This window comes from Exophiala dermatitidis (genome assembly GCF_000230625.1).
Source record: "Exophiala dermatitidis NIH/UT8656 unplaced genomic scaffold supercont1.4, whole genome shotgun sequence".
Classification (NCBI taxonomy): Eukaryota; Fungi; Ascomycota; class Eurotiomycetes; order Chaetothyriales; family Herpotrichiellaceae; genus Exophiala; species Exophiala dermatitidis.
The window spans coordinates 274,066-298,034 of NW_008751649.1; the positions used below are offsets into that span (position 1 = coordinate 274,066).

Sequence of the window (23,969 nt, forward strand, 5' to 3'; positions counted from 1 at the left end):
GGGCTGTATGAACAGATAAGATAAGATCGGCCTCTCAATCACGTGATGCGTGTCAAACTGCCAGTGCGCCGGGCAGAAAGACCACCACTGCAAGGTCACCGCGCCGCTCCATCTCGCCGCGCTGCAGTGCGTTGATGCCAGATCGATCAACACCGCAATCCAGTACCACTGGCAGTGCAAAACCACAGCCACATAACAACTCCCGACTCTTCGACCACGAAACTCTTCCCGCCGAATTGATTTCCCGGTCCCCAATAACTCTACGAACAGCTGCGCTGCTGTGCTCTCGATCGCCAACGAGACACACAAAAGTCGTCCGCCCCTCCATCCGCGCTTGACCTTCGAATAGCATGCGGTCGTGCTGAACTCGCGCTCTACGGCTTCTAAACGCAATCCAATCGACCGACGGAGTGTAAATCACTCGGAAGCAACGCACCGTTTTCCCTTATCCTATCCCTGTTCCAACACTACATTCGTTCGTCAGAGCGGGTGCTCTCACTTTGATTTTATTGGAAAATGGTAAGTTTAAGTTATGCCGTGGCTGCGTGGTGAAAGAGAAGGGGTTCAGGCGTGGGATTGATTGGTCTGCCTCTTTGCCTTTTGCCGAAATTGTTTTCGAGGGTTGGTGAAGGTGCCGCGTGTGTGTTAGTGGATCTGTATAAAGACCTGGAAAGACAAACTGGTATATCCCGGGACAGTGGGTGCCGGGCGCGAGCCAAAGCGTTGAATATGTGGCCTGGAAGATACAGATTGAGACTCGATGAGATATTTCTTGGACTTGGCTGGGAATCAGCGATATGGTGTTGCGAAAGTCAAAGTTCCAAGCCATTATCTCTGGGGAAAAGGGAGTCTTTCATGCCTTTGCATGAAGGAGAGCAGGTGCGCACTGTGAATTGGGCATGGTGCTGTTGCAAGCTACATGACCGTCAAGGAAAGAGGAGAGTCTTTACTGCATGGACAGGAGGGGGCCAGCATTTTTCTGCTGGTATTGCTGCTGATTCAACATGGCTGATTTCACGATTGATGAGTGGGCATACGAGGGAACTGTGATATACCACGTTACAGCACAGAACATTGGTGGCTACGTTCTTGAGGACCTCGCTGACCACGATATCTTTACAGGCGCAAGTCATTGCCAACTCGGGCCATGATGACATGATTGTAAGTCTCTCTTGGTTTCTCCCCCTTTGTTCTTCACTGTCGAGGCTCTTTTTCCGGCTTAAAAAGAGCTGCTTAGTTGATGCCTTCCCTTCCATTTCCCTTCGTTCAGTCTTATTGGACTTCTTTTCCATGTTCAGTTACCCAAATCTCTACGCTTCTCATCGTTCAATTACTGGCACACTACTAACTCCCTGTGTAGCATGATGCAGTTTTGGATTACTATGGCCGCCGGCTAGCTACCTGCTCCAGCGACAAGACGATCAAAATCTTCGAGATCGACGGCGACCAGCACCGATTAACGGAGACACTGAAAGGGTATGGTTCCTTGTCATTATCACATCATGAGCGACAAGTCTAGTTTCGGTGGTCAATGTCAACTAACCCTATTTCTTCTTACAGCCACGATGGCGCAGTCTGGTGTGTATCGTGGGCCCATCCCAAATTCGGCACTCTACTCGCCTCTTCATCCTACGACGGCCGCGTCCACATCTACCGGGAAACCCCGGCCCAACAGCCCAACCAACAACCAACATGGTCATTAGTGTTTACGTCGACAATCCACACAGCGTCCGTCAACATGGTGTCATGGGCACCACCTGAGCTGGGATGTCTTTTGGCATGTGCCTCGTCCGACGGCAACGTCAGCGTCCTGGAGTTCCGAGACAACCAATGGGGACATGTCATCTTTCCAGCACACCCCATGGGCGTGAATGCAGTAAGCTGGGCTCCCGCGGGTGCACCGGGCGCAATTGCACGCAAGGACGGCGGCGCGGGTACCTCTGGTCCGACTCGACGTTTCGTGACCGGAGGCAGCGACAACGCAGTCAAAGTGTGGGACTTCAACAATGCCACCCAAACGTACGAAAACACCGTGGTGCTTCCCCAAGGACATTCGGATTGGGTCCGTGACGTGGCGTGGTCGCCTACCCTGTTGTCCAAGACGTACATCGCCAGCGCGAGCCAGGACAAGACGGTCAAGATCTGGACAAACACCAGTCCCGACGTGGCACCCGGTTCGTGGACGCTCGCAAAGACCCTCGAGTTTGATGCCGTCCTGTGGCGCGTCAGCTGGAGTCTCAGTGGAAATATCCTTGCTGTTAGTGGCGGCGATAATAAAGTCACACTGTGGAAGGAGGATCTCAAGGGGAACTGGGAGTTGGTTAGGGAGGTGACTGAATAGCAGAATACTACGAAATAGACAGTGACAAGACAAAACAAGTAGGCTGGAGACAGACAATGAGATGAGAAGAAATGCAACAGAATTCTGAGTGGTTCGATTCCAATCCGACCGTGAGGGGGATTTTATCCTGGTATTGATTTCTCTGGTCATGAGAAGTTTTGGAACGATTAAACAAAATCCCGTTCAGTTTCAGAAGAGACTCGGGGTATATCAGTATACTGTAGTACTTGATATAAGGTACCTACAACGGTACATAGTAGTACTACGCATAGTACCAGGGACCACTGAGTAGTCAACGTACAGCCTGCGTACCTAGGTATTTTGGACCCAGAGACCAATTTGGAACAATATGATGACATTATGCAGGTGGAGCAGCACCATCATCAGTATCAACACCGACGCCGACAACAGTAACTGTACTAATGGTAGTGCCAGTGCATCAAGCAGCAACTGCTTTACTAGCAGCTCCAGCTCCAGCCATCGAATATCCCTTCCACTGCTTATCCAGACGTCTCTTGCCCTCGACATCACCCTTGAACGCCTGGGCCTCAATGACAGGTTTGGTTTTTACAGCTTCATACTGCTGAGCCAGACGGTTCGCGGCCTGGATTCGGGCCACGGACGCCTCACGGCCGAGAATCTCCAATGTCGCGGCGATGCCGGGCCCGCGGGCACCGCCTAACAACGCCCAGCGGAGATAGTGGTATAGATCGCGTTTCCATTTTGCTGCAGTAGCAGCAGTAGCACCAGCGACATCTTCAACGGTTGTTGTTGTTGTTGTTCCGTCAGTCTCCGCTATTGGGACCTGGTATTCTAGCATCCGCAGCTGGGAGTGGTGGACCTGTTCGGACCATTGGGATTCGGGAATCAAGCAGAGCGTGGAGGCCGCGACGCGCAGAGCATGCAGATGGGCAGGATCGAAGTCGAACTGGTCGAGCTGTTCTGGCGTCGTTGCCGCAGGCTCAAAGAATATGGAACACTGGTTCTCCGCGAAGTCGGTGGCCGACCGGTACGGTAAAGAAGGAACTTTGAGGATCGTCGCCAATACGTCGCGAAGAGACCGTCGGCCCAGAAACCCAGAGACTCGGGCGGCGCCGTACCTCTCCAACACGGCGACAGCGACTTCGCGGATCATTTGCTCAAAGGGCTCGCCGGCGGCCTCGACCCTGCGGCGTGCATGCTTGATTTGCAGGTACTGCAGCTTGTCGAACGAAACAATAGTGTTCCCCTTTGTGATCTTGAGATCGAACAGCTTCTCGAGCTGTTGAAGGTTCAGCACGTCGTTCTTCTGCGTGTGCGACCAGCCCAGCAGGGCGGCAAAGTTGACCAGGGCTTCCGGGAAGATGCCTTTGTTGCGGAAACTGGCAATGTCCGAGTCGAAGTTGCGTTTACTCAGCTTCTGGCGGTTCTGGTCGACGAGAAGCGGCACGTGTGCGAACTGCGGCGCATCCCATCTCAGAGACTGGTACAGCGCGACGTGTAAGGGTGTTGACGCCATCCATTCAGAGCCGCGCACGACGTGCGTGATGTGCATTTCATGGTCGTCGCAGACATTCGCCCAATGGTAGGTCGGGAACCCGTCGGATTTGATCAGGATCGTGTCTTCGTACACCGGCTCGTCAACGAGCAGCTTCTTGGTCTTTTCGGCCCCGTGCCCGCTTCGCCCGTATACCAAGTCAGTATATCTCGGCCAATCGGGCGGCGAGAGAAACCGAATGACATGCTGCTCGCCGCGCGATGCTCGATTTTCCGCCTCTCCAGTCGGTATTTGAAGGCATTTGCGGTCGTAACCCAGGTTGAGTCCCTTCTCGTGCCGACGTCGGTTCAATTCATCCAGTCGCTCCGGCGTACAGAAACATCGGTATGCCCGACCTGTCGAGAGTAGAGTCTCAATGTGCTTTTTGTACAGGGGTAATCGTTCCGATTGTCGGTATGGTCCGTATGGACCGCCTACCAGAGGCCCTTCGTCCCATTGCAGTCCCGCCCACTGTAGGTCGCGGTAGAGTCCTTCTTCGGCGCCCGGGATGGTTCGTTTGGCATCTGTGTCTTCGATCCGAAGGAGGAATTGCCCTTGTGTTGCCCGTGCCAGGAGATAATTGAACAGTGCTGTTCGAATCGATCCAAGGTGCAGGTTTCCTGTCGGCGATGGCGCAAACCGTGTTCGAGCGGGTCTGTCTGGCAACTTTCCTCGGCGGCCGGGAGTGGAACCACTAGACGAGACAGAATAAGACGAGGACGATTTGCGAGCCTGGACGAGGCTGCCGGTCCGCGAAGGTCTAGGACTAACTCGCAGACGATGGGGTTCTGCTTGATGGGCACGGCATGATTTGCAGATCCAGCCGGTGGCAGAGATCAGCCCGGCGGCCGGGCCAGTCCTCATGTGTCTGGCACGTGTGGTCGAAGTCGGACTCGCACGCGCACCCCCAGAGAGAATGAACAAAAAACTCCTAGTCGTTCACGGGTCGAATGCGCGAGAATGTTCAAGGTTGGTCTCGATTTGGACGAGGCTGTCAATGCGGTTTATTTCAGGCTGGTCGCTGACTAAGCCGAAGCCACAGCCGCGAGGATCTGCTCCGCCGTAAGATTTGGACGATTTAGACGGCTTGGACCCTGCGCTAACGTGCCTAGTGGTACTATCGTCTGACGATTTTACGTTGGATCATTCCAGTCGCAACTCGACCTGCAAAGTCTGGGGCTGAATTCACCCGCCGGCCAGATTTCTCACCACTGCCCTACAACCTTGTACTACGGCATTTTTCTGGCAGTCCAAACCCCATTGATCCCTGTCGAAACAAAGATCTCAAATTCAGACATTCTTCACCTTTTTTTCCTATTTAGCAATCCTCCTTATCACACGTAATCTCACAACCAAAGAAAATTGAAATTGAAACACCTACAACATGAACGGCGAAGCCAATTCCGATAACAAAGACACTGATCTCTACGAGATCCTCGGGGTCTCCAAAGATGCCTCACCCGCAGACATCAAAAAGGCTTATCGCAAGGCCGCCCTAGCGAGTCATCCTGACAAAGTCCCCGAAGACCAGAAAGAGGAAGCCGAAGCCCGGTTCAAGACCGTGACACAGGCATATGAGATCTTATCCGATGATGAAAAGAGACAAATGTACGACAGATACGGGATGGCCGCATTTGACGGCCGAGGAGGCCCCGGCGGCATGGGCGCTGACGTCAACATGGAAGACATTCTGAACATGTTCGGTATGGGCGGCGGCATGCCTGGCATGGGCGGCGGTCCCCGGAGGATGCGACGAAGTCCCGACGAAAACCAGAAATACGAAGTTACCTTAGAAGACCTGTACAAGGGAAAGACGGTCAAGTTCTCCAGCACCAAGAACGTCATTTGTTCCAAGTGCAACGGCAGCGGCGGCGTGGAAAAGGCACAACCCAAAGAATGTGCCACTTGCAAGGGTAAAGGTGTCAGACAGATCCTGAGTCAAGTTGGACCCGGCATGTTGACGCAGCGCATGGTCGAATGTGGCGCCTGCGAAGGTACCGGTCAGGTATGGAATCCCAAGGACAAATGCAAAAAGTGCAAGGGCAAGCGGGTCACGGAGGAGCGCAAACAACTCGAGCTCTACATCCCACGGGGCGCCCGAGAAGGCGATCAGATCAAACTTGAAGGCGAGGCCGATCAGATTCCTGGCGCGGAGCAGACCGGCGACATCATTTTCCATCTTGTCGAGTTGCCGCATGAAACCTTCCAGCGGGCGGGCAACGACCTGACGGCCAAGATCCACATCACCCTCGCTGAGGCCCTCACGGGCTTCCACCGCGTCGTGCTCAAACATCTCGACGGGCGGGGCATCGAGCTCAACCATCCTCAGACGCCTGGCCAGATTTTGCGTCCTGGCGAAGTTCTCAAAGTCCGCGGCGAAGGTATGCCGCTGAAGAAGTCCGACGCCAAGGGCGATTTGTACCTCGTCGTCGAAGTCGAGTTCCCTGAAGACGGCTACTTTTCGGATCCGGCCGCTCTGGAGGCTTTGCGGAAATTGCTGCCGCCGCCACCGCCACCAATCGAAGCCGAAGAGGCCGACGAAGTCAGTTTCGAAGTTGCGGATCCTGAAGAGATTGGTGGTCAGGAAGGCCATGATGGCTGGGAAGATGATGACGGTCCTCACCAGGCCCAGTGCCAGACGCAATAAAGGACTCAAGACTCGCATGAGGGATGCCAGGACTGTACACGTGATGACTTTATGACTCTCAAAAATGGCAGCACATTGGAAACTGAATCAATCCTGGAGGGTCCCTAGGGACAAGCAAGACAAGTGACTGGGAGGTTAACGTCAACGGCAATAGACGGCGTTGCTTTTGTTATTTTACGGGAAAATACGCAATATTGCGTTGCTCCGGCGTTGGGTAATCTGAGTCTGAATGCGTAGGACTGGTCGACTTGATCTTCTTGATGATAGGATGCGAGAGCATAAGGTATCTTTTCCAAACACAACATATCTTTCCGAACAATGTTCGTTTTGAAGTCTGTTTGCTGAAATCGTTCTCATTGATTCGCTCCTGGTGACTGGAGATACGAGAATCCCAAAATTTCCCGTTGCATCGACCCGACCTCTAATTCTTTGAAATATAGCGTGTTGCATCGCCTTCTCTCGAGACTTGGACGAGCCATCTATCCATCTGTACGTAATCCTCTATTCCATGTCCATACGTCTATATCGTCCGACCACGCCACCTACCCCCTTTTCGCAGCCTCTTCTTCCTGAACTTGATCCGACCTTCCTCGCCCTCATGGCCACACGGCGGGTTCGATGTTTGTTTCAAGGAAGGTGATCATCTGTAAATTTGCGACTCAATCTTTCACTCGTGACTCGATAACAATTCGGGAACCAGCTATCTAAACTACTCATGCTGTGTTTGCTGCTGTCGACAGCTTCGTCTTGCTCTCCATTTTTACCGCTATCCAAAATCATACTCGCCGCTGCCCTGGCACAGGAAAAGCAAAGCACCATCCCATGGCCTTGGAACGAAACATGCAGAAATAAGCCCTGTTCGCCTGGAACGGGACCAACAAAGGGATACCCATCAGCCGAGAATGCCATAATGCCACTCCAGACGCTCCGACACTGGCCGTCGGAATTGTCTGGGCCCCAAATGTTATTGAAGTACTTGTTCTTCGTACACTGGAGCAAATACTCCGCTGAGGCCTTGTCGTACGTGGTGTCGTCTGTATTTCCGTACTCGTCGAGCCCTCCCCGGGGAGCAACGTGCATGCCGCCTCCGATGACGATGTCAAAGTTTGAGTTTATGTCAGTTTGGTCTCGCGACGGTCGAGTAATCATGTATTCAAAGTCACCTTCATGGACAAATGAATATGTGGTGTCCAGACGACCACGACCGCAACTGCGCTGGGATATCGATAGGCCCGGTCGTTGGGCGGTGACCACGCCTCGCAGAGGTACGACCACGCCTTGGAGCGGCGGGTATAGGTGGGCCGAATAGGCGTTTGTGGCGAGGACTAGTTTGGGAGTGGTGATTGTGCCGCGAGACGCAGTCGAGATGGTCCACAGAACTGATGACGCGTTTGGGTTGGTTGTGTCAGATTTGCTGATTCGAATTGCAGGAGTGTTGCATTGTAGATTGAGACCCTTTTGCAGAGCGAGCTTTAGTATACCAATGGTGAATTTGTACGCGTTCAGGCTGCCGGATTCGTATTCCACTGCGCCCATGCTGTCTTGGGCCAGGAACCGTTCGGCTGTTGTTTTTCCGTCGTGAAAGATGTGCTTAGGACAGTTCTGGGGATCCATGAGTTTCTCCATCAAGGCCACGGATTCTCGCGCTGCCTGTAACTGTTCCAGGTCGTAGAACACGTCGACGGTTTGGCAGCGGTGCGAGTCGCAGTCGATTTGGTGTTTGTGGGCGAATGCGTGGACGGCTTCCATGGTGGTTTGTTCTAGTCGTGTGATTTTCATGGCGTCCTCGGCGCCCACAGAATGCACGTTGTCGCTGAATGAGCGGTAGGTCGCCGGTTTGGTGTGTCCGCCTTGACGAGGGGGTTATTTATCAGAGACTGTGGGTGGCACATATAATAGAAATCAAGTGCAATGGAGATGATAATCGAACAGAGGGAAAGGAATCAATGTGGGTCAGCACGAGGCACTGGTATTGGCAAGGGTCCTACAGTAGGAGCTGTTCCTGATGGCCTTGCAAGATGCATAGGAGCTGGTAAGGAGTAAAGGAGAGGTAGAATGGGAAACACGAGCGCAATATGAGTCCACTAGTTGCGTCGCTGGATAATTGGACCTACCGTTCCGGCCACTTGCGCCGCTTGCGGCCTGGCGGGCTTCAAGCATGACGACTCTCAGATTCGGCTCTGAGGATAGCAAGTTGTAGGATATGCTGGCGCCGCTGAGCCCAGAGCCGATTATGACCACGTCGGCGTGAGTGGGCAGGTCAGGAGTCGTGCGGCAGTCTGCTATATCTGAAGGTGGATCTTGCCAGTATGATTTTGTGGGATTCTCCCTAGGGAGACCCGGGGGTATTTTGGATCTCTGCTCCATGGTGATTAGGGTAGACAAGACTGGGGGAACGTTAACGGCAGAAGTGAATGAAATGCGTTGATGTTTGATACAAGGCTGCCATCGTGTCACTCACTGACTGATAAGATAACGCGCCAGGTCCGGTACTACGGAGGATTATACGGCGCAGTACAGTGAAGTCCAGGTCATGTGACTTGCATCATCTCCGCAGGCAGCTTCTCACGTGATTGATACGCGATTTATTATGCAATCCACGTGACCGGCGTCGACTGACACCCCAGCCGGAGGCTCCAAGTTGAGGCTGGACTGCAATCCTCCTCTTTCTGGCTGCTCGTCAGATTCGTTCATTCAACTGACATTCGGTTCGTTGTCAACTCGAACCCCGTCCATCCTTGTCCACCACCGACTTTAGCGCAGCAATCTACCCCTTACCTCCGACGATATAGATACCGTTAACGATACTCCACGGCGACTCTCATCACTAGCGACCCTGCTTTGACGTGGAATCAACGGACGCCGCGCTCGCCAGAAGCAACACACCACCCACGCTCAGCCTAGCAAGAAATCTGCTACGGCGGCTGCTGGGCGTGCCTCCCATATCCCGAGTTTCTTTTGCGCTAGTTGATGTCCTTCCTGTCCCCATCGACGGCCGTTCCGCTCTCGCCGACTTCTCCGCCCGAATCGGGGCTCAAGCGACGGCACCAGACTGAGACACCGTCGGAGTCGCCCAAATCTCCATCTTTGATGTCCGTCGCTACAAAGAGTTATGTCTCGGCCTATGGAACGTCACAACATCAACACACCGACGAGGGATCGAGTCGATCGGCTCCGCGCTCACCACGAAAAGGCCCCTCCGCATCGCTTCCTCAGCAATCGATCCATCCGCAGTCTCTTCCGACTCCAGCGCACAGTGTGACGGGCATGTCTAGTTTTGGTATGGCAGAGGATTTGGACCAACATCGGGACAAGCGACCAAGGCTTGATGGGGCTGGGTTTGGCGAGGCGGATCAGAGCGAGGTACAGACACCGACACAAGCAACGAACCATGACCGGCATAATGTTACGGATACAGACATTACAATGACAGAAAATGCGGACGAGCCGCAAAACTCCCTGGATCGCGCGGCGGATAACACTTCTCGACATGCGGAGGGCGAGGTGACTCTGGAACAGCTACAGAAAGATATGGGCGAAGCCTTTCTTCTTTGCAGATCCAGTAAGGCTCTCCTGAATCTCCCACCACTCACAGTTACAGTAGTTGTGCTTGTTTTGCAGGTTTTGTTAACGCGCTGGACCATGTGCAGAAGTCGAGCGTCAGAGGCCCAATCCACAGAAGCACCTCCTGGCGCTGTATGGGATGAATTCGTTACTACACAGTGTCGCTCGCATCGATCCGAAAACTGGGGAGAAAATCAACAAGCTGCGTAAGTCGTATGAAGGACAGATCAAGAGTTTTGGTTTGGCTGGGCGGAACAAACCGGTCAAAGCGGAGCGCAATGTCGAGGAGGATCAACCTGGCCCGTTGCGGCGCATGGCAGGCTCGTCGCCTTGGGGTCTTGAACCAGACGCACAGTGGAATGCAGAACATGCCAAGTCGAAGATCGAGGTGACGCCGGATTTCCGAGCGAAGTTGAAACAAGCCATGCAGATGCAGCCTGGAACTGTCCGAGACAACACTCACTGGGAAGACGTCCTAGGGTTTGATAAGCCCAAACCGACGGGATTTCTGCCGCCGCGGCCTGCCACCCCGGTCGCCCCCCAGCCCGCGTTTTCGCGCTATGCCAACGGAGTCACAGCACGACAATCGGTCCCAGCCACGGCAGAGCCCAAGCGCCAGACGCGTGGGAAGAAGCGAAGTTATGGCGACGACAGTTTCGTGGGGTATGGCGAGGGATATTCAGACCCAGAAGATGGCGACGGTGATGACGGGGATGATTACGGCAGCCAGCGCAAGCGGAAAAAGGTGATGCTGATGGCTTGATCTCCATATCAACTATGCCGCTAACAAACTATTCAGGACTCGGTCGGTACGCCGCTACACGGAGGGCGTTAGAAGCGTCCCAGAAGAAGCAAGGCTTCCTCGGCCAGCAAGCGCTGAACAGAGATTTTCCGACGGAGTGGGTCTGAGTATTATGCCCTTGGTTGATGGAGGGCGCATTTGCTTGCTTGTGAACTGCACAGTTCCTGTTCCTGTTACTGGTGGCCGATGGGTGCCGATTGCGAATGCCGTCCTGGATTGCACTCCTGCCATGATATTTTGCGTTGCGTTGACTTGGCCACAAGACACATAAAAAAGATACCCTTTTTTTTCCACCTTCATGAGAGGGACAAGATAGACTCGGATTGCGGCTGGGAAAGGCAAGGAAGGCTTACTTGGTCCTGTGAGCGACGGCTATAGTCCGTACTGATTCAAGAATAATGAAGAGTTGATGTTTTCGTCGATGATTGCATGGATTCCATCCGTTTCGTGCTATGCTACCACAGAACGGACCAGGCGGTTTTTGGTGCCACTCCCCGAAGACCGGGCAATGGACCTTTGCCTGTCCGGAATGCCGACTTTGTCGCATTCCTCGTCATGATATGCTTCATCCGATCTCGATTTCCTGTCCTCTGAGTAAGCTGACTATGGGTAGATGCATTGGAATGGAACTGCTGGTGGATGTGATTGTACTTGGACGCAATTTTGTCCTATATCCTTAATTTTTTGGCATTTTCCCTGTCTTGTCTTGTTGGACCAGCTCATCCCAAGATACTCCTGGAAACAAAGTCCCGATATAGTATCGTTGGAGTAGCCATCTATGTGACAGTCCGCCTGATCTTCAATCATCAGGGACCAACAATCTTCTACTGAAGCTGTCCGTGGACGATGGATTTCGCCGTCCAAGCCCACCTTGAGGTTTTATTCTTTATTGTCCTTTCCCCTGCTGCTGCTCAGCAAACTGTCTCTCCACCTCATCCGCAAATTCCCCCAAGGTCGCATACCTCCACCCATAGCCGACCTCACCGGCGTCATGCAAAGTCTTGATCCCTTTACCGCTGCCCATGCCCGCACCAGCACGATTGATCCAGACGGAACTCAATCCGGCCCTTTTCGCAGGGACATGGTCATGGAACAGACTCTGTGCAACGTGCAGGATATCGTGCTTATCAACACCGGCGTCCAGTTTGACGTGGTCGATCAGGTAATCGAAATTGCGGGGGTTGGGTTTGTAACTGCCAATGTCCTGGGCGGTGTAGACGCGGAAGAAATCGACTTTGTTTTGCAATGGGCCGGTCCGCGTGCCTGCAAAACTGTCGCGGTCGACGTTGCTCAGCGGCACGAGGAAATCATAGTATTTCCGCAGCCGGCGCATCGCGTTCACGGTGTCGGAGAACGCGGGCCATTCGCCAATGCTGGCGCCGAAGGCTTGGGCTTCTTGGTCAATATTGGTGTCCGTCACGCCCAAGTCTTCAGCAAGTCGAAGATACGCTTTCCGTAGAATCTCAGAGTACTTTGCGCCGGGGTTCTCGGCCTGGAGTTGCGCTTCAATCTCGTTGAATTTGGCGGCCAGTTGGACCGGGCGGCCGGTCGGGTTGCTGCGGCTGTCTTCGAGGTACTGTTGCGCGTGGGCGGGTGCGTTGGTGGCTCCGTCGAGGCGTGAGATCAATGGTTTCAGACGCTCCAAGATCCCCTGTTCCCAGTCGATCAACGTGCCGTAGATGTCGAATGAGAGGAGCTTGAATGTGGGAAAGGGTCGGCGCGGCACCGTGGGTTCGGGCATGGGGAGGGATGGGTCGGAGTCGTTAGACATCTTTCAGTTGTTGAGTCGTTGATGGGAGCTGGCAAGAGCGACAATGGTGGTTCTGGACGGGATAGCCAGTGGGTAGTCAGACTGATGTTGATATCGGTGATGGTGTTGCTGTTGGTGTAGCCCAAGTCTCCTGTACTACTGGTTGAGGTGGTGTTTGTATCCTTCAACGGTTGATGTTCACTTATGGACGCGGGGTCGGTTTGTGGGGGGTAAGGTCAGAGATTTATATACCTGGTCCCTTTGCCAGCCTGGGATCTGCTCTGAATGGCTTTTGTCTCACTCTGCTGCCCTACCCTTCTTGTGAGTAACCTTTGTCCCCATATTGAATCGTCGATCGAGTTGTCCGTTCCGCGATTTTATACGCCCTTTGATGCCGGAGATTTCAGTGGCATTGGCGTTGCACCCGATGATATTCGCGTATCTTGGTGCCTTGTCACAAGGCGGAAGTGGAGGCCGAGACGGACACGGAGACGTTGTCGGTGTCGGCTGTAGCCGAACCAACGTGAAACTCGGAACAGGAGCTGAGATCGATGTCGATGTTCATAATTTCGAACTCGCAATAATGAGATTCGTCGAACCAATCCAACCCACAGCAGACCACAAGATAGGAACCAGGCATAGTACTCCATTTCCTCGATGCAGGAGAAAACCCGGCTGAAACCTGCTGCGGCGAGCCGCCCATAGAACATCTTGCCGCTTGAACGGGCCCTCCAGGGCGGTATTCAGTCTGCCTGGCTAAATAAGTATTCATACTTTTATATCCATTTAGGCTTCTAAGTCTGTTATTAGTGACAAGTCATTCGACTCGCAGGTATCTAGAGCACGTCAAACATCCACCAAGCATCTGTCGGTTCACCGAAGTGAGGAGGACGCGACCGTTCAAGCGGGAGAACCACGGCAGAAAAACAGGCAGGGTATTCGGTATTAAAGTCTGGGGCTACCTTAGGCGTTTCCCTGGGGGGGTTTCTACTGCGCAGCTGGGGTAGTAATATAAGATAGCCCGCGCCCTGCAAGTTCTCCGGTGGTATTGATCCTGTATTGATCCTGCGAGAGATCTTTGTCGTCAAGGAAAACATCTGCCAAGCCAAAATCAACCACCAGCCGGGCATTGGCTCCAGTCCCTGCCCGACTACTTAATACAAGTACCTGAACCCTTTCTCAGCCGTGCCACCCTGTTGGGGCCCGGCGTCCGCCTCGCCATCTGCATTCGGGCCAAACCCTTCGTCGATATCTAGCTGCCGATTGAGCCTCACCAGGTGAAACCTAAACCCGGTAGCCACAGCGATGGACATGAGGGCCGTCCCTGCGTTGACGCACATGGCGATGATGAACCGTGGTGCCTGCCAGTCCGGATACATGAAGGGGCCGTACACACTCGAGCAATTAGAACAGGCGTTGCACAGGGCCAGAAGGGCTGCACGCTTGGCCGGGGGACGGGGCATGGTATTGGCCATCCACGTCAGACCGAGCGTGAAGGCGGTATAGATGCCCGGTAGCATGATCATCATCGAGAAGTATCGGGCCGGCACATTGAGGGTCGAGGCCGAGATGACGAACCCGGCCACCGACACCCAGACTGGAAGCGTAAAGTGGAGGTAGCGTTCGCCCGTGCGGTCGGCATTGAGGCACACGCCAAGGGCGCCGATGCAGGAGAGCAGGTATGGCGGCGCTGTCAGAAGAAGGGTTTTGGTGTGGTTGTAACCCAGCGTGCTGACGACGGTGGGGAAATAGCTGCTGATGGTCCCGGATGAGACGACGCCAAAGATCAGGGGAATGCCAATAAAGGTCTTCGGGTCGTGCAGACAGAGTTTCAGGCCGTCCCAGAGGGATTCGCGCCGCGAGTCGACCCAGTCCTCTTGGCCCACGTCGATATACAGCCGCCACGTCGCCAGGTCACGTTCAACGGGAGAGATCCACCTCGTGTTGATGGGGAAGTCGGGAAGAACGAACAGGGCCAAGAGCGCGATGGCGACAGTCATGGATCCCTCAATGATGAACAGCCATCGCCAGGATGCGAGACCCATGGCCCTGATTCAACCGTTAGTAAAAGCTCAAGGCGATCTGATTTGGCTGACGCCCATGCTTGAGTGGGCGCTTACCCGTCAAGGTCTTTGGTGATGCCTGCCGCGATGAGCCCAGAAAAAGCACCCGAAAGAAGAGAGCCGCAGTAGAGTAGGGCCGTACGGAAAGCGATGCGAAGATTGTAGGGCAGAGTCACTTACAAAATATGCCGCCTCGATGAATCCCAGCAGAAACCGTGTCGCCAGGAGACCGCCGAAGCCGTGTACAGCTCCGGCACAAGCACAAAGGACACCCTGTTTTGCACGTCAGAGATGGAATCGCCTCGACCAGTCGAGAGGAGGGCTTGGCGTACCCAAATCATCATACAGGTGGGCAGATAGAGACACGGTCGGCCGATTTTGTTCAGAAACAGATTCGAGGGAACTTGCATCAAAATGTAGCTACACATTTCAAACTCAGTCTCAGGTCCCGCCGGAGCGGACAAAGGTCGTTCCTTACCCGACGAAAAGAATACTGACGCAGGTCTGGTATTGAGAATCACTGAGGTCCAGGTCTTCCACTATACCGGAGATCTTTGCAGCGGCAATGGCATTTCTGGAGATGCCATCAGCTTAGGTCAGGTGACGCACGACCCCAGCTCAGCGTAGCGTCTCACCTGTCGAGGTAGTTCATGATATACATCAAAATCAACGGACCCATGAGACGCATATCCAGCTTTCGAACCAGGTGTCTTTTCATCTTGTCCAACTCTTCCTCGGAGAGGTTGCAGAGGGATGTCGGCAGCTGGTGCCTGTCGCTAATCATGTCGCTGATGCCTTCTTGTGGAAGGCTTTCCGTGAGGGCAAGATTCGGGGCCATCTTGTCGACCGCGGCGTCGTCTGCACCATTCCAAACCGCCATGATGATTGACGGGTTCGTTCACAGTGCATTCTGATACGGTTTCTGAAGTAGTGATACAATGACAGTGGCTCGAGTCGCTGCCGCATCTTTATAGACCTGAGCTTTGCCCATATCTCCAGGTTTCCTTCTTCTGGATGCTGCCGCGCACTTGGTGGCCATGAGGCTGATCGGCGCACTTCTCGGCCGCTAGCAGTGTTCGCCGACAATATAGCGGCGGTCCCGGCTCTATATCGGGAAAGCCGCGCCGCTCGCCGCGTGCTGACGGAAGACCCTTCGGCCTCTGATTCGGCAAGGCACTTCTGCTCGCCGAGGTCATTGCTTATCGGCCAATGGCGATACACTCTGTCGGGCCCTGGGACGACCTTCCCCGCCCATGAAAGATCGATAGGCATCATGCGCACCTCTTCGGCGGCGGTCGAGCAAGCCGCTATCAAATACCGGGGAGGAATTGTCCAGATGCTCCACTGGGAATCACCCGGGGCTTCTGTACATAAGGGGCTCCTGAAAGACACTCTCCCGCTATCAGCTTCTGTAATCACAATCTCCAAGCATGTCTGAAATCGTTAATCCCTCAGTCCTCGTTGTGGGTGGAGGTGCCTTTGGCACTTCTACCGCCTTCCACCTGGCTAAACGTGGCTACACCCGCGTCAGGGTCCTTGATCGATTTGCTGCCCCTTCCAAGGATGCGGCGGCGACGGATCTCAACAAGATTGTGCGATTCGATTACCCGAACCCACTGTACTCCCGGCTTGGGGTTGAGGCCATGAAGATCTGGAAAGCGTCCGGGAATCTGTTTTCGGGTATGTTCCATCACACCGGCTGGCTCATGGCCGCCCACGACTTGACTCGGGAGTTCTTGAAGGCCGCCCACGAGACCAGCCAGAACGCCGGCCGCGAAGGGGTTAGGTTTATTTCAGTCGACGAAATCAAGCGGAAATGGCCCGAATTCACGGGGTCTTTCCCCGGGTGGACCAGTCTCTGGAGTCCCGAGGCTGGATGGGTGAGGACATCGTCCGTACTTGTGGTCACCTTTGTTGATGTGCGAAACAGGTTCCGTCCGGTCAGGCGCTTCTTCGTATGGCCACCGCTGCTCAAGCAAACGGTGTCGAGTATGTGACAGGAGATCGCGGCTGGGTGCAGCGACTGCTCTTCAACGACAAGGGCGACTGTATCGGCGCCCTGACCCAGAACGGTGAAGCACACTTGGCCGACGTGGTCATTCTTTGCACTGGCGCCAACACCGCCGCCCTGATCGACGCCAAAGATGAGATCGTCGCCCGTTCCCACTGTGTGGGTGTCATTCAGCTGTCGCCGGACGAGGCTCACAAGTATCGAAACCTACCCATTGTGGACGACTTTGAACAGGGGATCCTGTTTCCTCCCGACGAGAACGGCCTCCTCAAGCTCTGCAGCTGCCGCTTCATCACGAATTATTACAATTCCAAAGTTCCCGGAGCATCACTCGGCCACTCGCACCAAGACTTTCCGGAGGACGGGGTGCCCCGACAGATTGAGGAGGAAATGAGAGAGTTCGTCCGCGACCAAATCCCCGAGCTCGCGGACCGCGAATGGGTATCCACGCGGATGTGCTGGGATGGCGACACCAAGGACGTCAACTTCCGCATCTGCCCTTCGCCGACCAACAAGAATTTGTTCATCGGCACAGCTGGCTCGGGCCACGGGTTCAAGTTCCTGCCGGTGATCGGGCAGTATATCGTCGACATGATGGAGGGCAAGCTAAGCCAAGACTATGCGGACCTGTGGCAGTGGCGATTCGGAGCCACGCCGCCCAAGACGGGCAAAGAGCCTCATCCGTGGCCCGCGCGGGACTTGGGCGAGCTGGACGGGTGGAAGGGGAGGAACAAGCGCATCATGCAGTCGGTGTCGCGGCGTGCGGAAGGCGCCCGGTTGTGAAAGCTGAGAGCCATACTAGTACCTATCGTTCAAGTAAAGTTCCAAGCATATGGGTCAGCGCAGCCTGAGGGACGGAACGAAATCTTGCTTGCGATAGGACCTTCAAACATGAATAGAATTCGGCGACTTGTAAAAGATCATTGCATACGGTAGCCGGTGTGTGATCAACTTCGGGCACTCCGTAGATTGTACGAATGCGACCTAATTTCTTCACAGTCGGCCCGGCCATCTGTCACGTGATCATAGGGCGGCGCTACTATGATTTCACGGAGGACTTGTCCTATTTCAACGGGGCCTGGGGCCTCGTCAGACTATATACTTTCTAGAGATTGTACAATAGCGTACGACGCTAGCCGAGACCGAAAGACGAGTCCCGACGTCTTTATAATACTTAGTATATAAAGTACCTATTTTATTATATCCTCCTCTATCTAGACTATTAAATAGTCTTATTCGTCGTCGAAGAATATCGAGTACCTTTATTAGTCTTATAGTAGAGAATAAAATAGTATTTCTATATCTCGAATACTTCGTTTCCTAAGTAGTTCTATCGTTAGAATAAGTATTTATAGTATCTATATCTTTAGTACCGATCGAGATATATAGAGCGAGTATATATCTCTTATCTTTAGCTATAGAAATAGTATATACGCCTAGAATAGTAAAGCTAAATAAATCGAGAGTAAATTAAGATCGTTAAGACGGTAAGTAAAGAGAGTCTATACGCGTAATAGTACTCGCTATTACTCTTCGAAGCTAATTCGAGATTAATCCGGCGAGGTTTTAAGAAGTATAAGTAGACGTCTCTTACTTCTTTTCTTCTTACTTATTTTTATACTTCTTTCTAGTCGTTTATATTTCTAAGTCCTAAGTCTTTTATCGATTAAAACTAAATCTTCTATAACTACTATTATAGTTATTATACTACTTAGATAAGTTAAAACGCTAACTAGACTATAAGTTCTAAATACTTAATACTATTAACGAGTTAAGAAGATAATTAAAGACCTACTAGTAACTAAGATAATAAAGATAGTTTCTTTCGTAAATATACTATACTATATCGAAAGATATAGTTACTAATTCGTTTCTAGATCGATAATAATATTTATAGCGTTAAGTCTAGCGATATAGTAATTAATTCTATTATCTAGACGAAATAGTACTAGAAGTAGTCCTTTTTCCCTAATAATAGCTTATCGATTTAGCTATATAGTCGTATTTCTCGGAAACCCGTCGAATTTTATAGTTAAAGAGATATTACTAATATATACGTTAGGAATACCCTTATAGAGTATATAATAAATATCGTAAATAATCTACGTTACGAAATATATCTTTATATAGTTAAACTAGACTTATATCGAGAGTTAATATTCCTAGAGTACGTTTTAATATCTACCTCTAATACGCCTATTTCTACGAATTTAATATATCTTTTCGACGGAAAATATATAATCTATACTATTCGCGAAGTCGATTATTCTTTATTTAATAATCGAGATATAAGTAGCGAAGCTTCTAGTCGTCGTCGATCTACTACGTTAATATTAATACCTATTTAAGCGCGTAGTACTAAGAAATATCGTACTCGATTTCCTAAAATATAGAAAAAAGATCTAATAGAAGATATAAGAGAGGTACGTTTTAGTAAGAGAATAAGTAGTCTATATATAGCTAACGAGACTAAAGAGACGAGTAGTCGTATAGCTATCGAGATTAAAGATCTAGAGAATAGATTCGACTTCGTATTATCGCTATAAACGGATATAGAAGATCGACGTTAAAAGATATTAATCGCTATCTAGAAGATAACGTAATAGACTTTAGATCTATATTATACGCCGAAAACTATTAAAGTTATTCGTAGAACCAATAAATCTAATATACGTATAGAGTAATATTCTCTACTAACGCCGACTTAATAAAGTCGTCGTTCTATAATATCTATATCTTTAGTAAGAATAGAAGTTATCGAGACTAGTCTAGAGTCGGAAGAATATAACTATATAGCTAATAAACTACTATTAAGATATCGTTAGTATACTATCGATTCTTCTCCTAAGCTATTATTATAGATACGAAGTTCGCCTAGATATATATTAGAAATACATCGTTATACTAAAGAGACTATATAATATATATCTACATCTTCTAAACTAGTATACGACTCTAAACGTAGTTAGATTATAACGTAGTAATAATTCGTACTAGTCTCGTCTTTTATAGATTTATTAATATAGTCTATATAAGGCTATATATCGACTTACCCAATACTAGAACATCTATCTTTCTATTATCTAGCGTACGGATAGTCTACTATTTCTACTTATTCTATATATAATATTCGTCCGCTATCTATCTATATATAGTAACTAGACTCTACTTCTAGTTTAGGCCTTTTAGGATATTCTTATTATAAAACGACAGCGCCGATAGAAGTACTATTACTAAGATCGACTTCGACGATATTATAGTAAAAAGACCGCGAAGTATTACTATTTTCTTATACTACTATAGTAGTAGACGATACTCTACGAATAGTCTATTTTATAGATAAACCTTCTAGTACGATATAATAAGTAGAGAAGCGCGAGTAAGGTTCTTCTACGCCTACTATATAAGGCGATTTACTATAATTTATTAATTATTTTTAGGTTTTTTAATATACCTAGAGCGCTTCGTAGAACGTCCTAATAACGTATAGCTAAGAGTCGAGATCTAGTCTATACTCTAGTTTCTATAGATTATCTATAAAGAATACTATTATTATTAGATTATTTAGTCTTATACTATCTTTAGTCTAGAATTAGATCTTAATAAGCGTTCTTCGATATATCGTTAACGAGAAACTAAAGATCCGACTATATTATAGTTAATATTTTAGACTACTAACGAAGATAATAAATTATCTTATCTTCGCTTCTTATAAGGTTTTAAGTACTCTTAAGAAACAAGATTCTTCTCGAGTATCGAAAGAGTTATTCTAGTAAAACTAGAAAATATCGTAGATATACTTTCTATAGTATCGGCGAATATCGAGAAGAATAAAGTAGATATATTCTAGTCTATAAGGTTCTATAGTCTTATATCCTTAGATTAATTTAGTCTATTAACGGAGTATAATTCCTTCTTACTTAAGATAGCTTTAATTAACTTATTATAGCTATTCTCTATATAATTTATATAGAATAGGCCTACTATATTATCTATATACCCTACGATATTAGTAGGATAGATCTCGATATCTATCGATATAGATTCGAGTAGCTTAATATAAAATAGAATAGAGATATCTTATATAACGGCGTCTTAGTACGGTCCGATAGAATTACTCTTATTTCTTAAGATCTCTTATCTATTCTAAATATAGTTTTCTATTCTTTTCTAGAGTATCGAAGAGATTTCGAGAGGACTAAAAGTCCCTTCGTTCCCTATTCTTCGCGTATCGAGAGGATTAGACTATAATAGTCTATTACTACTTCTCTATTTCTATCTAATCTAGGCGTATAGAGAGCTAATCTTTATTCTAGCTATTCTATTTAATACTCTCGAAGTATTAATATCTTCGTTACTCTTTCTAGCGATAAAATATTATCTATTTAAAGATAGAGTAATCTACTCTAGAGAATTAGAAGCGAAAGCTACTTCGATTATAGTTTATCTCTCGTAGGCTATCGTAGTCTTCTCTATCGATATCGCGCCGTAGAATATTAGCTTCTATTCTCTATTTCGCCAACGTTTATTTACTAGTATTACTTTAGCTCTACGACTCTTCTTTATTTTACTTAAACTATCTTCTAATTATTCTTACGATATCTATTATTACTTTAATATTATTAATAGCTCGTAGTATATTAGGAGATTAGACTTATTACTAAATATCTAAAGTACTTTATTCGAAGACTTTATTATATTATCTCTAACTATTCGGAGTTATATTTACTATACTCTAGTAAGCGATTAGATCGTTTACTTATCTAAATCTATCGAATAATATTATATTAAACGGCTTCTATAAACGAGTAGACGTAAGATCTTCTAGTTTATCGTTTCTAGTACATATATACTAAACTATAGCTTCTTTAGAATCCGAAAGAGTCTAAAGTAGTTAGATTTAAATTTCTACTTTAATATATTATTTAGAAGAACGAAATCGCCTTCTTTAAGTAAAAGATATAGCGTTTCTAAACGCGTTAATTATAGTTTTTAAGAGTAGAGTTCTCTCTCGACTAGTAGCTTATTTACTTTATAACGTATAATATATAGCTATTCTAGTCTCGAGATAAAGTCGATATTAAGATTTAATAGATCGAATTCTCGTTAATCGTCTATTAATCGAGATTCGAGTCCGTAGATAAACTTATATAAACTTATTCTAGTTACTATATAGAATCTAATACGGGTTACGAATAACGTTAATAAAAGATACTTATTCTATAAAAGAATTTATTATTTAATAAGTTACTTCGTTAAGATCTCGTCTAGTATTCTATTAAATCTTTCTATCTTTTTATTAGTCTAAGAGTAGTAAAAGATTATTATACGATACTTTATCTTAACGCGATTAAGATAGTACTCGATAATCTTCGAGATTAGATTAGCGCTATTATTCGATAATAATTCTTAAAATACTCTATACTAGTAGTAGATTTCGAATAGAAAGTCGATAACTACTTCGTTTATAGCGTTCTTTACGACCTTTACTATCGACTAGTCTATAGAGAAATTAATAGTCGTTAGAATCTATTAATTTCCGTAGAGCGTAGTTAATAGCGAGCTAATAAAGTCGATTATCTACTTCTCGAAGAGTCGGGAGATCCGTCTAATCTATAAATATAGTTCTTTCTAGTTCTTCTTCTATCTCTAGACTAATTAGTATTAGTTATAAATTCGAGTATATATAAGAATATCCTTTATTATAAATAGTTATTATTTACGTACCTTAACGATACTTTCTATAACGGCCGCGCTATAATATTCGTAGTATTTATAATAATACTTAATAAAGTCTCGATAGAATAATATAGAGATAAAGAGAGCGAAGTAATTACTAATCTTTCGAAATAGATAGTCTTCTTCTATAAAGTATTAATCTAGATTCTTAATACGCACTAGCTACTCTTACTAGACCGAACTTAAGTCGAATTTATTCTTCGTTATTAATCGAACTATAACGATATCTTTCTATTCTATATTATCGTTCGAATATACTATTTATTAAATATTTAGAAATACTTCTATATCGCTAGAGATCTATACTTTATTAGTAGAGCTTTTTTCTAGAAAATTAGATCGTCTAGAAATAGTATTAGAAATAATAGCTTCGGAGCCTTTACGGTATTAAATATCTAAGTCGAACTCGAAAAACTTATCGATCTATCGCGTAAGGCGCTTCGAAGGCGTCCGAGTAATATTTAGATATTTTAAACTCTTATAATTAGTTATAACGATTATCTTATAGTTATTCTAGAGATATATAATCTAGATTTAAAGAGCGTACTTAATAGCGAAAAGCTCCTTTTTATATATAGAATAGTTTAGCTCAGCCCTATTAAGTTTCCGCCCGTTATAGATAACTAGATACTATTTTCTATTAGATTCTTCTTATAGAAGAATATAATCTAAAGTCTACTCGAAGTAGTCTATTTCTATACGAAAAGACTTCGATTTATCGACTTATTATAAAACTAGTTTAGTAGCGAGAGTCTTTTTAAGTACTTAAAAGACGTACTTATATCTCGCGTTCTATCGAATAGATCGGAACTTCTTTTTTCGAAGCTTAATATCCGTCTTAATTAATAAATTAAATAGAGATATAGTAATCTTTATAAAGTTTTAGATAAATCTTCGATAGTAGAAAGCTAAATCTAAAAACTAATATACTTTATATATATTTCGAGACTAAGGCTATTTAAGAATAGCTTATATCTTCGTAGATATAGATTAGTACTCTCCGTTACTTACTATATATTCGTAGAATTTAAGCTATTAGATACTAATAATATACTTTAACGACTTCGTATATAGTTTATAATCGTATAGTATCTTAAATATCTATTCGAGATAGCGTTCGTATTCTTCTTCGATCTATAAATAGATAATAATATCGTCTAAGTAGATAATTATAAATTTACTAATAAATTCTTATAGAGTATCGTTTAAAATTCTCTAAAATATCGAAGAGATATTAGTAAATCTAAACGATATAGCTAAGAACTTATACTTATCGAATCGCGTATTAAAGGCGGTCTTTTCGATAAATATCTTTTCTATCTAAATCTAGTAGTATTCTTAGGTAAGATTAGTCTTTAAGAGCTACTAAGCGGCTTCGATAGTATTAAGATAGTTCTAGATTTAGAGTAAAGAGTAGATATTCTTAACGATAATATTATTAAGAAGACGATAGTCGATATATATTTACTATTTATCTCTAGATTTAGATATAAAGAGTATAGAAAAACTTTATAGACTTTCTAAGAGCCGGATTAG

The 23,969-nt window shown here is 47.6% G+C and overlaps 9 protein-coding genes across 9 annotated transcripts; 4 read left to right on the forward strand and 5 right to left on the reverse strand.

Annotated features, from left to right (window-relative positions):
- Positions 1–1,004: 1,004 nt before the first annotated feature.
- HMPREF1120_04446 (protein transporter sec13) lies at positions 1,005–2,341 on the forward strand (the record flags this gene model as incomplete). Its single annotated transcript, XM_009158577.1, has 4 exons — positions 1,005–1,046; positions 1,123–1,161; positions 1,361–1,476; positions 1,561–2,341. The coding sequence occupies 4 exons, from the start codon at positions 1,005–1,007 to the stop codon at positions 2,339–2,341; spliced, it is 978 nt and encodes a 325-aa protein (XP_009156825.1).
- Positions 2,342–2,403: 62 nt separating this feature from the next.
- HMPREF1120_04447 (glutamyl-tRNA synthetase) lies at positions 2,404–4,837 on the reverse strand. Its single transcript, XM_009158578.1, has one exon. It carries the CDS (start codon positions 4,719–4,721, stop codon positions 2,781–2,783), a length of 1,941 nt encoding a protein of 646 aa, XP_009156826.1. The 5' UTR covers positions 4,722–4,837; the 3' UTR covers positions 2,404–2,780.
- Positions 4,838–5,241: 404 nt separating this feature from the next.
- On the forward strand, positions 5,242–6,504 carry HMPREF1120_04448 (DnaJ protein, subfamily A, member 2; the record flags this gene model as incomplete). Its single annotated transcript, XM_009158579.1, has 1 exon — positions 5,242–6,504. One exon carries the CDS (start codon positions 5,242–5,244, stop codon positions 6,502–6,504), a length of 1,263 nt encoding a protein of 420 aa, XP_009156827.1.
- A 57-nt stretch (positions 6,505–6,561) lies between these two features.
- HMPREF1120_04449 (uncharacterized protein) lies at positions 6,562–8,924 on the reverse strand. The gene is made up of 2 exons (XM_009158580.1): positions 8,619–8,924; positions 6,562–8,354 (listed from the first exon to the last, which is right to left on the reverse strand). Exons 1-2 carry the CDS (start codon positions 8,869–8,871, stop codon positions 7,132–7,134), a joined length of 1,476 nt encoding a protein of 491 aa, XP_009156828.1. The 5' UTR covers positions 8,872–8,924; the 3' UTR covers positions 6,562–7,131.
- A 550-nt stretch (positions 8,925–9,474) lies between these two features.
- HMPREF1120_04450 (uncharacterized protein) lies at positions 9,475–10,831 on the forward strand (the record flags this gene model as incomplete). Its single annotated transcript, XM_009158581.1, has 2 exons — positions 9,475–10,066; positions 10,155–10,831. 2 exons carry the CDS (start codon positions 9,475–9,477, stop codon positions 10,829–10,831), a joined length of 1,269 nt encoding a protein of 422 aa, XP_009156829.1.
- A 446-nt stretch (positions 10,832–11,277) lies between these two features.
- Positions 11,278–13,341, reverse strand: HMPREF1120_04451 (haloalkanoic acid dehalogenase). The gene has a single exon (XM_009158582.1). It carries the CDS (start codon positions 12,639–12,641, stop codon positions 11,757–11,759), a length of 885 nt encoding a protein of 294 aa, XP_009156830.1. The 5' UTR covers positions 12,642–13,341; the 3' UTR covers positions 11,278–11,756.
- Positions 13,342–13,774: 433 nt separating this feature from the next.
- HMPREF1120_04452 (retrograde regulation protein 2) lies at positions 13,775–14,665 on the reverse strand (the record flags this gene model as incomplete). The annotated part of the gene is made up of 1 exon (XM_009158583.1): positions 13,775–14,665. One exon carries the CDS (start codon positions 14,663–14,665, stop codon positions 13,775–13,777), a length of 891 nt encoding a protein of 296 aa, XP_009156831.1.
- Positions 14,666–15,157: 492 nt separating this feature from the next.
- On the reverse strand, positions 15,158–15,563 carry HMPREF1120_04453 (uncharacterized protein; the record flags this gene model as incomplete). Its single annotated transcript, XM_009158584.1, has 2 exons — positions 15,158–15,257; positions 15,319–15,563. The coding sequence occupies 2 exons, from the start codon at positions 15,561–15,563 to the stop codon at positions 15,158–15,160; spliced, it is 345 nt and encodes a 114-aa protein (XP_009156832.1).
- A 550-nt stretch (positions 15,564–16,113) lies between these two features.
- HMPREF1120_04454 (sarcosine oxidase) lies at positions 16,114–17,477 on the forward strand (the record flags this gene model as incomplete). Its single annotated transcript, XM_009158585.1, has 2 exons — positions 16,114–16,563; positions 16,614–17,477. 2 exons carry the CDS (start codon positions 16,114–16,116, stop codon positions 17,475–17,477), a joined length of 1,314 nt encoding a protein of 437 aa, XP_009156833.1.
- Positions 17,478–23,969: the final 6,492 nt, after the last annotated feature.